The sequence below is a fragment of the Schistocerca serialis genome, chromosome 3 (genome assembly GCF_023864345.2).
Source record: "Schistocerca serialis cubense isolate TAMUIC-IGC-003099 chromosome 3, iqSchSeri2.2, whole genome shotgun sequence".
Classification (NCBI taxonomy): domain Eukaryota; kingdom Metazoa; phylum Arthropoda; class Insecta; order Orthoptera; family Acrididae; genus Schistocerca; species Schistocerca serialis.
This window is the reverse complement of record NC_064640.1, coordinates 207,624,543-207,637,601: the sequence shown is the minus strand read 5'-3', so window position 1 is coordinate 207,637,601 and position 13,059 is coordinate 207,624,543. Positions and strand designations below refer to the sequence as shown.

Here is a 13,059-nt window from a genome sequence, read left to right as displayed (position 1 = left end):
CTTCTGTTCTTTTTGTCTTCTATGGTAAAAGATGATTTTGGATGAATGCTGTCTGGAACTGTAGCTAAATGATCAATTTCTTTTTCTGAACCTCTTTAAAGCAGGAACACATCATCCATATGTTTATTATAAATTTTTATATTAGGAATTTCTGGATTCCTTCTGAAAAATTTTGTCTCAATATAATTAATGAATACGTCTGCTATTGTTCCTTCATCAATTCTATTGACCTTATTATCTGAAATAACAATGGAAAACTTCACTTTGCCCTTTACAGAAAATGTACAGAAACTGATACCAATCTCAATGTTGCTTCCTGTCATCCAATGAAATATAAAAGAGCCTTCTTTTCCAATGATCCAAAGAGTATTAAAGTATCCACTAGCTGCAGATGAAATCCTCAGATGCTCCTGCCACCACTACCTACAAATTCGTTAAAAAATCTATATAGGTAACCTGTCTGATGGAATAAATAGTTTTTGATACACATACCACCATGGCATTAACTACCAGTAACATACTCCAAAATAAGCAGAGACTTAAGGTTGGAAGTCGAGATTTTTAACTCGGGGGTGGACAAGATTTTATTGTAATGATTGCAACAGTCATTATAAAAAGTACAAACTTATCACTATTTTCTTCCTCATTTCTAAGAGCACACAACTAGCAAAGCCTGTACTAAATCAGTGTTCTGGCAGCATGTCATATATAGTAAAAGTCCAGGACAGCTTATCCAGGAGAACTTTAAAATCTTAGATAATGCCCCCAAAAAGGCTCCTATTAGACACCTTGGAAGAGACTTATACCATACCTATTACAAAAGACTGTCATCTACCATTATGAATGAGCAACTAGACTTTTGGAGAAACTTTTCTTTGATCTGTTTGATGATCTGCTGTAATGCAGGTCTGCCCTTGCTTCTCTCACTTTAAACCATTGGTAATTTCCATCAACCCCCTCTTTTTATAAAATATATGTTTTTCTTTTCTTTTTGTTATACTTTTTATGGCAGATTTTAATCTATAAAGGTGGTAATTATGACACGAATTCTGTCACGGAATTAGGTCATAAGCCCATCACTGTACCTACGGTGTTTTTCGACTAATTGTCAGTGCATTTTCTTTTACAGTTTCAAGTTTAACCATTCTGACGTGTTCAGTATTTCACCACTCGTACTGTTTTAGTACCCAGTTTTAGGTTTTATGCGTTTTATTATTCAATTTTCATCATCATTAATCAATTCTTGTCTCCATGGTGACCAATGGCAACATTCTGATGTTGCATCTATGATGCACCATATTCCTTACCATCGACACTGCATCGTTAAGTTCCAAGCTACTGTCTCCACGGCAATGGTTGGCGTCGCAACACTCGTCTTTGCTTCAATATTCGAGTTTGAACTTTTATCCAACACCCGTAGATGGCAGTTCAGTGTTCTTTCTTCTATTTGTGTTGGTTGTTTATGTATGTTTTAAGTTATTTTTGCTGAAGTAAAATAATTACTTTTGCATCTTACTTTATGTAATTGTTAATGTTTTATTTTATCCATGTCTACCACCCAACATTTTACATTTCTCATACATTCCCATCATGTTAAGCCCTATCGGCTCTCAACGTTGTCATGCAGCTGGCGAGGGGCAGAGCAGCTTCTTTATAATGTATAAAGTTTTGCTGCTATTTAGCAGTTACCAGCGGTGTCCTTCAACACTTACCAATGCTCACCATCTGATGGTAAAAGACCTTTTTATTTTGTTAAGCCTGTCTATCCATATTTATTACAAAGTTGAAATGTGTAATTGTGACACCTGTTTCCCTCTGAAGAATATTAATGTTTAATGTTTTAGAGACATAGTCTGAAAATGATTTTTTATGAAGTCAACCAGTTACCATTTTGACATGTAATTTTTAGTTTTTAATAAATCCTTGCAATCGAGACTGATAAGTATTTTAATTATGTATGAGATCACTGTTAGTTTCCTATAATATTTACAATAGTTCCTTCTCAGCGTGCTTGTCAGGAATAACATTAGTCAACTCACCAGTTTCCATGAAACGCAGACAAGAAGTAATGAAGTATGCTTAGAGTGAATCAGTCTCTCTAAAAGATTAGATAAACTATGTCACAAGTTCCAGACAATTTTCCACCATAATATGTAATTAAAATAAATAAATAAATAAATAAATAAATAAATAAATAAATAAATAAACTACTTACATTTAGCACATTCACTGCCATGGTCTACAGACTAAAACACATGGACATAACTATATTTGAATTTGTATTTACTCACCTTTCTGTGAAAACACATTCAATATTTGTTTCATTGAGTGCTTCAAGATTTTTTAAAGTAACATAAATTTTAACATATTTGTCTGACTGGTCCCATGCTGAAACAAACAACCACACATTAGATACCAATTATATGAAACCTGTTTATTGCCATAATGATATGGAAAATTTTATAAGCAGTTCATATTTCATACATTAGTAAAAAAATTCAGAGCAGGATGACAAAGTAGAAAGGGAGGTTGTTCATTACAATGAATGTTTGTAGTTTGCATTGCAATATGAAAGACTGAATTTACTTCTAGTGACGTAAGTGGGAAGAGAAAGAAGTAAAATAGAATTTATTTTTAAAAATGAATAAATACTAATAACAGTTAGAAACTTTAACCCACTGCAGTCTAATGTGGCAGAACAGATATTTCTTCTTAATCTTCCATAGAGGTCTTAATACTACAATATTACTAATGGACTTGATACAAACCATAATTAGTTAAGCGCACATCATAGCATCGAGCAGGTGCATTTCGGGCACCACCTGAAGATGATTCTGCTATTTCTGCTCCGCTCTGTTCTCTCAATAATGAAATTTCAGTCTCAATTTTCCTGGCTTCAACTAGCAAAATGTCCTTCACTTTCTGTCGTTCTGTCAAATTACTAAGTCTCTTAAGTTCTTCAACTGTCGCTTGGAGCTGAAAAAAAGTATGTATGTATTTGAAACATAAGTAGAGATATTGAGAAACCTCACATCAATGCAGCATCCCCCATCTTTGAGACTAACAAAGCCTAATGACACATCATGAAATCCAGTGTGTTGACAATGTTAACAACATGCAGTTGCCATAACCACAAAGAAAATTTATTAAATTAGTGCAGTCCCCACAACACAATTTATAGGTATACTAAATCCATGATTCTTTTTCTTAAATGTAAATTACCTATACGTATTTCTTATGTAAATAAAACTGACATGTAGATCAAGTGACTATAGTTTACCCTTATCTCCTGTGCAAGCACAAGATGTCTGTAGACAGACTGGAAACAAAACTTCTTAAATAGGGACCTTTCTCAAGAAGTTTACAGCAACACATGCTGACAAGTTCGGTGAATATGAGATGTCCTTGTATGGCTCTACAGTTGTCACCATATAGTATCTCTAGTGACAAAGGGATTTCAATGTGCAGAAAATGGGGTACTGTTGAGCAATTTTTTATATTATAGAATAAAGTTGAAGTCACACAGCTTTTCACTTTTTTATTTTATTTCCAAATACAAGAAGGCCAAAAACGGACACACTAACTCCTCACTATGCAATGCAGCACTGTACTTCAAAACAAAAATACTCTTTTTTTAGAAAAAAAGATAAATTACATTTTGTGGCTGTAGTGCTGGATGGGGAGCTATGTCTAGTGACAGCAAAAGATACTAAAACACAGCCAAAGCCTCAAACAGAGGCAGCATCTGACAGTACACCTCTCTTCTACTGTGTGTAGATCAGCAAAGCTGTTTGTATAAGATGTGACAGGACAGTTTTAGCTAGTCAATGAAAGAATCAAAACAATATATTTATTATCAATTTCAAGGTTGCTTCCCGATTTTTGTATTCCTTTGGTGACTGGAAAAACCAAGTGCGTCAACAGACTGGCCTGTCTTGTATCCTGGGGCTTACAGTAGGTTGGAGAGTGAGTTTAGGTTTGAACTGACAGAGCCATTGTGTGTGTGTGTGTGTGTGTGTGTGTGTGTGTGTGTGTGTGTGTGTGTGTGTGTGTGTGTGTGTGTAGGGGGGGGGGGGCGGTTTGTTGCAATGACAAAACTGTCTGTAGCTTAACCTGAGGTCTAGATTATGTTGGACTGTGATAATTGATTGTGAGTTGGTGAATTCAATGAATCTCAACACATTAATAAGACTGCCATTATAGATTGATGTGAAACATAGCAAAGATACGCATTCAGCACTGCAGTAACTTACTTTGATGTCTTCTTTCCAGTTTCAAAATTCTGATAATGTGGTGAAATTCTAACCCTGTACAATAAAAACCTGCTAATTTCACTTGTGAATTATACAAAATTACAAATGAGACTCATTGGCTACCTACACATCAGTCATGATTTGTCCTGTCGACTTCCTGTGATTCATTGCTCAAACCTTTACAAACAGAAGCAAAAGCACCAGCACAGTACAGTACGTGCACTTGTACCGAGTTAGTCTAGAACCTCGGTTTGAAGAAGACCACAATGGACTGACTAATCAAGGAATAACTGACATTTTTGCTATCAGACAAATACTAGAAAAAAGTCAGGAGAAAGAAAAATCTGATAATCATGTCTACATTTCTTGAAGGCAAATGACACAGCTGAGGTATTCAGAGAAAATATAAAAATGCAGCAAATGAGACAGGCAGAAGGGAATACACACCCATAAAAAATGAAAATTTCAATAAGTGCCAAACTGGCAGAGCATGAATGGGTAGGCAAGAAATTCAACACTGCAGAATCATATATGGCTTTGGGGGAAGACAGATGCAACATACTCATATAGGAAAACTAAAGACACTGCTGGAGAAAAAAGAAGCATTTGTACGGATATCAACAGCTCAGATGATAAGCCCATACTATGCAAAGAAGGCAGAACTGAAATGTGAAAGGAATATATAGTGTCAATATAGAGGAAACAAACTCTAAAGCAATATTACAGAAAGAGCAACAGAAGCAAGTGAAGATATGATGAGAGAAAAATTATTGCAAGAAGACTTTGACAGAGCACTGAAAGACCTATGCTGAAACAAGTCCTATTAACTATTCCCCTCGATATGTGCGATATATGTGACAGGTGATATCCCAGATTTCAAGAAGAATGATGTTATTTCTATTGCAAAGAGGGCTGGTGCTAATAGATTTAAATATTATTGAACCATCATTTTAACAAGGCATGCATGCAAAAATACTGGTAAGAGACATTTACAGAAAAATGGAAAACTCGTGTCAGTCAATCAAATCACTGAGAACATCAATTTGGCTTCCAGAGAAATATGAGATCATACCGATCCTATGATTTGGCTTAGAACTGGTAGACTGCAGAAAGGTAGACTACATTTACATCATTTGTAGGTTTAAAGAAAGCTTTTGACAACATTAACTTTAAATTCTGAAGGTAGAGATGGTAAATTATGGAGAGTGACAATTTACTTGCAATTTGTACATAAAACAGACTGCAGTTTTAACAGTCTAAGGGCTTGAAAAGGGAAGTAGTGTTCAAAATGGGAATGAGACAGGGTTGAACCTCTCCCCAATATTACTTAATCTGTGAAATGAGCAAGCAGTAAAGAAAACCAAGAAAAAAATCAGGAAAGGGAATTAAGTTCAGAGAGAATAAATTAAAACTTTGTGGTTTGCCTGTGATAGTAATTCTGTTGGAGATGGCAAAGAGCTTGGAAGAGCAGTTGAACAAAATGCACAGTGTCGTGAGAAGAGGCTACAAGATGAAAATCAACAGAAGTAAAACATGGATAATGGAATTTAGTCTCTTAAATCAGGCAATTGTGAGTGAATTAAAATAAGAAATTTTCAAGCATAAGCCTGTTCCCTTAATATATTCTAGAACTACCTAAAAGTAAATTAACTAAAATTTCTGTTACCAAAACTTAATTATTGGAATTTTGGGTGAGAGCATGATATTGGACCCATGTTGAAATCTTGGTTGTGAATGACAGATCTACAGTGCAATACAAGCATTTGGTTGGGTTCAAAGGTGATAATTTTGTTATGAGTTGGTAAAGCCAATGAGTCAAGGGTCATGGTAACTGCCTGTTGTTTACATTATATTTAATGCCCTTTTCACTGTAAAAACAAATTCAGAAGGAAATGTCTCCAATGAGCATTTAGTGCCTATTATGCAAACGTATTTTACATGAACTACAAAAAATGCAAGTGGGTTCCACCACATAACTTTTATTGAATTGTGAAAACACTATTTTTACAATTAACATTAGGGTTTTCTTACATGGTACAATCATCTTACTTTGAGGTTTACAGTTTATTCAAATTATTCAATGTGAAAGTAAGCATTATTCTTAACAATAGGTCATTTGCAATCATTTTCTCTCAACTCACTATCAGTAACTCACTTATTATCTAGTTATCATTATTAAACACTTTTCTCGCCTGCTTTTTCATTTACCCCTATTCACTAGCATCCAAAGTTCTCAAAAAATCCTACAGCTAAGTTTCACCTTATGTATCTTTCAAAGTTGAAACACATTCTGATAACAGCCGTTTATCTCCTGTTTGTCCTCTCTTCAAGAATAATCGTGTATCATTAGGACTTAATATTTATTTAAACTACGTGTAACAATTATCTTCTCCCTCCAAAGTGGCACTAATGACTATTTCTTGAAGTCTTAAGTCCCATGCCAAATTTATCTCTCATTATTACTTGAATTTTATATGTGCCACTCAATTTCACACACTTTGCTCTACTTTGTTATATTGTCTTTATTAAACTTCCTGGCAGATTACAACTATGTGCTGCACCGAGACTAACTCGTGACCTTTGCTTTTTGCGGCCAAGTGCACTACCATCTGAGCTACACAAGCACGACTCATGTCCCGTCACAGCTTTACATCTGGCAGTACCTCGTCTCCTACCTTCCAGACTTCACCGAAGCTCTCCTGCGAACCTTGCAGGAAGGAAGAATATTGTGGAGATGTGGCTTAGCCACAGCCTGGGGGATGTTTCCAGAATGAGATTTTCACTCTGCAGTGGAGTGTGTGCCGATATGAAACTTGCTGTGAGGACGGGATGTGAGTCGTACTTGTTTAGCTCAGATGGTAGAGCACTTGCCTGCAAAATGCAAAGTTCGAGTCTCGGTCCAGCACACAGTTTTAATCTTAATCTGCCAAGAAGTTTCATATCAGCACACACTCCACTGTAAGGTGCAAATCTCATTCTGGGAACATCCCCAGGCTGTGGTTAAGCCATGTCTCTGCAATATCCCTTCTTCCAGGAGTGCTAGTTCTGCAAGGTTAGCAGGAGAGCTTCTGTGAAGTTACGTCATAGCCTTTCAGCATATTTGAAACTGATCGTATTTACGGAGTGTATGTTTGCGAATGTCATGGTGCTCTGTAGGGTGGTATGCCTATGCTTCTAAACTGAATGATGTTAGTGGTTTGTAAGACTCCCCAAGTGCTATTTGAGGGAAAAATATTGTAAGTGTTTGTGGCAGTTTCTTAGTTATTCAGATGTTGGAGTCATGGGCAAGATATCTTTTTTCTGTTTGGAAGTAATAGTGCAGTGTGTTGTTTATGGTTGGAGATTTAATTTTGTCTCATATTTTGTTAATTATGAATACAACAATGATGTTTACGAGTAGGTCCCTGCTTGCAACAATGGGAGCCAACATGTTGGCCACAATTAACTCCTACAGTCATTCAATTAATGGCAAAGTATTTTACTTGTTGTATTTGTGGAGAAGATATGAGACTGACCAAAGTTGCCACATCTTTTGGACCAGTATATATGGCGGTTAGCAGGACAAAGTATGGTGTTCTATCCAGATGGGTTTGTGGCTTGAGAAGTTTATGCTGGCCATTCAAGAGATTTTGTGTGTGTGTGTGTGTGTGTGTGTGTGTGTGTGTGTGTGTGTGTGTGTGTGTGTGTGTGTGTGTTTGCTATCATTACAATGCTAAATATGTGTGCCATCTGACTTTGCTCAATAAGTATGTTTTTATGGTGGCACATATGGTATGTGTAGAAGTATGCGACATATATCAACACTTGTGTTAAAGCAATTTTTTATGAACTTCCGAGTTGTGTTGTTACATGTTGTATTGCAATTGGTGCGTATTGTGGAGTTTACTCTACTGCATAATCCGTATCACTTCAGGCAGGGGGATACCTTCATAGTCTCGGATGACATTGAACTTAGAAAAAGTTGAAATTCCTGGAGTAAGTATGAAACACTTTTTTTTTTTTTCTCCCTCTCTCCAAAAATTTCCCGCCCCGAAGATACAGGCCTCCAAAGATGACACTGCAAAAACTTCTGAAGATGTGAATTTCAGAGCCATTTTTAAAATGCTGTATTTTTGTTACAGTTCTAGAGTTTTGTTAGAGTTGTTTTTACTTGAAAGATAACTGCTCTATGATTACAATGGTATCCTCTGTTTGGGCATTTCTGTCAAAATTCTTTTACTGTCGCATTTTGAATTTTTTTTTTTTAATTTACAGAACTTTTTTTCCCAAAAATGCCAATCCAGAAAAGTCAGATTTTTTTCTGTTGAGTAGTACCATGTACTACTGTATTCTCTGTAAAGGAGAGCTTCCATTTAAGTTGGGCAGGTTTTATTTTCAATCATATTTTTTTTTCTTTTTTTAACTTTCAAGTGTAACTTATGTCATAACTGAAGTTGTTTCTCACTAAGTTCTTTGTTACAATACTTATTTCTATTGTCTTTGTTACAGTTATTTCTTATCACTTTCTTAGTTGCAGTTATTTCTTACACTTTGTTGTAGTTTGTCAGTTTCTTTGTCGTGGTTGTTCATTGCAGGTTTCTGTATTGCAGTTATCCAGAGCTAATTTGAAACTTCCTGGCAGATTAAAACTGTGTGCCCGACCGAGACTCGAACTCCGGACCTTTGCCTTTCGCGGGCAAGTGCTCTACCAATTGAGCTACCGAAGCACGACTCACGCCCGGTACTCACAGCTTTAGTTCTGCCAGAACCTCGTCTCCTACCTTCCAAACTTTACAGAAGCTCTCCTCATTCTGGAAACATCCCCCAGGCTGTGGCTAAGCCATGTCTCCGCAATATCCTTTCTTTCAGGAGTGCTAGTTCTGCAAGGTTCGCAGGAGAGCTTCTGTAAAGTTTGGAAGGTAAGAGACGAGGTACTGGCAGAAGTAAAGCTGTGAGTACTGGGCGTGAGTCGTGCTTCGGTAGCTCAGTTGGTAGAGTACTTGCCCGCGAAAGGCAAAGGTCCTGAGTTCGAGTCTCGGTCGGGCACACAGTTTTAATCTGCCAGGAAGTTTCATATCAGCGCACAGAGTGAAAATCTCATTCCAGAGCTAATTTGTTTACCGAAGATGCTTCTAAGAAATCTGAGACCATCCAGTGAGTTTTGTGTTTTCATGAGGAATTTGTCAGTTGACACAGCTGCATTGTGTTTTGTGAAAACGACTGTTTGAAATGTCTTCTGTCTGAGGCCACAGGAGAGTGAAGTGTGCTGACTATTTGCATATCCATAAAAGAGAGATATATAAGACAAACAAACAAAAAATAAACTTTGTTCAGGGTGGGAATAAGTGTTCTCATTTAAAGACTATTTCAAAGTGAAGATGTTTCTAGTGATGATTTTGTGTGTTCTAAATGTTGTGACAGAATAACGACAAAGACAGTACCTGAACAGGGTGAAGCCTCCCATGGTGCAGATGATGCAGATTTTGCGTCAATTGAGGAAGAATTCAATACCCTGAATCAGTCAACTACAGAGGTCGGTGTTACTTCTGTTAAGAAACCATTGTCAGTGAAGTCCAGTCATAAGCTCTATGCATCAAGAAAGCACAGAGAAATTGCTAAAGCTATGGATGAATACACTACAGCAAAACTGACCACACTCTTCAAAGCAGAAATTCCATCTTCAGAAGAAAATGGACCAAAGCACTCTTTCACCGCTTGCCAGGAATTTTTCACAAATATCAATTCAGCTGTGCATCCTACAGTGAAAACGTGCAAGTTTTAACTATTATTCCAGAAACATTTTCAAAGAAAACAATTTTGGACTATGTTCCATCAGTATCAAAGTGCATGGTAGATAAATCAAGAAATGTGAGGTCTGTAAAAGGAGTCTTTGGAAGACCAGATACCTATTATGGTCATCCTGCAGAAGCGACTCATGTTCAAATCAAATAGTGCAGTCATTTTATCTATAAGATAAATGGGACTGTTCTCACCAGATGTTTTTTTTTTAATGGTTTTAGGGAGCAAAACTGCTATGGTCATAAGCACCCATTTTGTGGCTTAGGGAAGGGTAAAAACCAAATGTTAAATCAGAAGCAATGGGAGGGAAACTAAAGAAGGGAAACTAAAGAAGGGAAACTAAAGAAGGGAAACTAAAGAAGGGAAACTAAAGAAGGGAAACTAAAGAAGGGAAACTAAAGAAGGGAAACTAAAGAAGGGAAACTAAAGAAGGGAAACTAAAGAAGGGAAACTAAAGAAGGGAAACTAAAGAAGGGAAACTAAAGAAGGGAAACTAAAGAAGGGAAACTAAAGAAGGGAAACTAAAGAAGGGAAACTAAAGAAGGGAAGGTAAGCTTAGAAAACTACTATTAAAAGGAAGGGGGGGGGGGGGGGGGGGGAGGGTGTATTCCCCAAAAAAGAGTTTAAAATTACTAATGTCATCTCACTGACACTGATAAACTCAAGGACGCGATTGGCTGAGCACGTATCATATGCTAAAAGGGAAGATACATCAGGCGAGAGCTGTACATGAGTGCATCGTGGATTAAAATAGGGGCACTGAAGTAAAAGGTGTCTCACTGTCCACAGTTGAGAGCAGTGAGGACAAAGCGAGGGAGTATCGCCAGTTAAAAGATGTTGATGGCTAAAAAAGACAGTGCCATATCCGGAGTCTAGTTAAAATTACCTCTTCTCGACGACAAGGCCGGAAGGAAGAGGTCTAAGCACAGGAAGAAGTTTTACGTTGCATAATTTATTATCAGGAAGTGTAGACCACTGTATATGCCATAAAAGAGCAACACGACGAAATAAAACGCTCTGTAGAACAGCAAAGGGAACCATGCGAACAGTGGGCCGAGGAAGAGAGCCTGCAACCTTGGCCGCTACATCGGCTGCCTCGTTTCCATGGGTAACAATGTGCCCGGGGCTCCAGAGGAATGCCGCAGCGACATCCCCCAACTGAAGCAAGTGGAGGCTCTCCTGAATCTGGTGGACCGGAAGGTGGACGGAATAAAGAGCTTTAAGGTTGAGAAGAGATCTGAGCGAATCTGAGCATATAATATACTGTAGTCGCTTATGGCGATGAATGTATTGGACAGCCCAGAGAACAGCATAAATCTCCACAGTAAAAACCAAACACTGGTCAGGAAGCCGAAATCTAATAGGCGGTCCCAACACCAAATGAGGTCTTTGAGCTGTAAGTGTAAATAAATGTGGCACCATCCATTTGTGTGCATAGAGCAGCAAATGCCTGATAATAAACTATAGGGGTGGTACGGTACTGCTCTTGGGAAGCTGACAAAGGTAACAGAGAAGGCAGGTCCAGGGACGAAGCCAAGGTGGTGCCGTATCCCCATTTGTCAAGAAAGTTTTAGGAAAGTCGAAGGAAAGAGAAGGTAGCAGTTGACGGAAGCGGATTCCTGGTATTAGTAGATAGGAAGGGCAGGCTGCATACCCTAAATCCAAGGAGGCATAAAAATAAAAAAGGGGGGGGGGGGGGCATGGGTCAGATGAGCAGGCATGGAAGACATGACTAGCGCGACAACTCAGTAGGACAGCTCACCAAATGGACAGTGGAGGTTCAGCAGTCTCAGCGTAAAGGCTCTCCACGGGGCTGGTGTAAGGAGCTCCAGATGCTGAACGCAATCCACGGGGGTGACCAGAGTCGAGACACCAAAGAATAGACGGCCATGCAGAGGAGTAAACTATGCTTCCATAGTCCAATTTCGAGCGCACTAAGGTGCGATATAGATGGAGGAGAACCACTCTGTCCGCTCCCCAGGAGGTACCACCAGAACACGGAGGGTGTTGAGGCATCGTCGACAGCAAGCCAAAAGAAATGAAACATGGGAAGACCAGCACAGTTTTTTGTCAAACGCAAGTCCCAAGAATTTGGCAATGTCTGCGAATGGAAGGTCAGCAGGTCCTAGGTGTAGGGAAGGAGGAGGAAACTCCGTACGGCATCAAAAACTTACACAGACAGTCTTACTGGGAAAAAATCTGAAGCTGGTTTCGATGATCCACGAGTGGAAGCGATCGAGACAGCCTTGAAGACGTCGTTCAAGAAGGCTGGTCAGTTGAGAGCTGTCAGATTGTAAAATCATCAACAAAGAGGGAGCGCGAGGCATCGGGAAGGACACAATCCATAATTGGATTTATGGCAATGGCAAACAGTACAACACTAAGCATGGAGCCCTGGAGCACCCTGTTTTCGTGGGAGGAAATATGGGATAGAGTACTGTTCACCCGCACCTTAAATGTGGGCACTCTGTCATAAATTCATGGATAAAAAGGGGTAGCCGACCTCAAAAGCCCCAAGAGAACAGTGGGTGGAGGATGCCTGTCCTTTGACAGGTATCATATGCTTTCTCCAGATCAAAAAATATTGCTACCGTTTGGCGTTTCCTGAGAAAGTTCTTCACGATATAAGTGGAGAGAGCAACAAGATGGTCAACTGCAGAACGATGCTTTCGGAATACGCATTGGGCAGGTGTTACAAAGTTTCAGGATTCCAGCCACCAGCCTAAACAGTGATTCACCATATGCTCAAAAACCTTACATACACTACTCTTGAGAGATATGGGGCGATAGCTAAGGGGGACATGTTTGTCCTTTCCAGGTTTCGGAACAGGAATGACAACAGCTACCCGCCATCTTCTGGGAAAGGTACTGTCAGTCCAAATTTGATTATAAAGGCAAAGGAGGTAACACAGACTACGGTATAATAAATGCAATAACATTTGGATGCAGATGCCATCTGCTCCTGGGGCAGAAGAGCGAGAGGAAGAGAGTGCATGTTGGAGTTCCCACATAGAGAAAACAGTATTAT

General features: G+C 38.6%; 1 protein-coding gene across 1 annotated transcript in view; it reads right to left on the bottom strand.

Moving 5' to 3' along the window:
* Positions 1 to 13,059, bottom strand: part of LOC126469925 (calcyclin-binding protein) — a 56,754-nt gene that overhangs the window by 19,571 nt on the left and 24,124 nt on the right. The window contains exons 2-3 of the mRNA XM_050097323.1: positions 2,769 to 2,976; positions 2,292 to 2,388 (exon numbers count right to left, since the gene is read on the bottom strand). Coding sequence (XP_049953280.1) covers positions 2,292 to 2,388; positions 2,769 to 2,976 — 305 coding nt within the window. The remainder of the gene's footprint in view (positions 1 to 2,291; positions 2,389 to 2,768; positions 2,977 to 13,059) is intronic.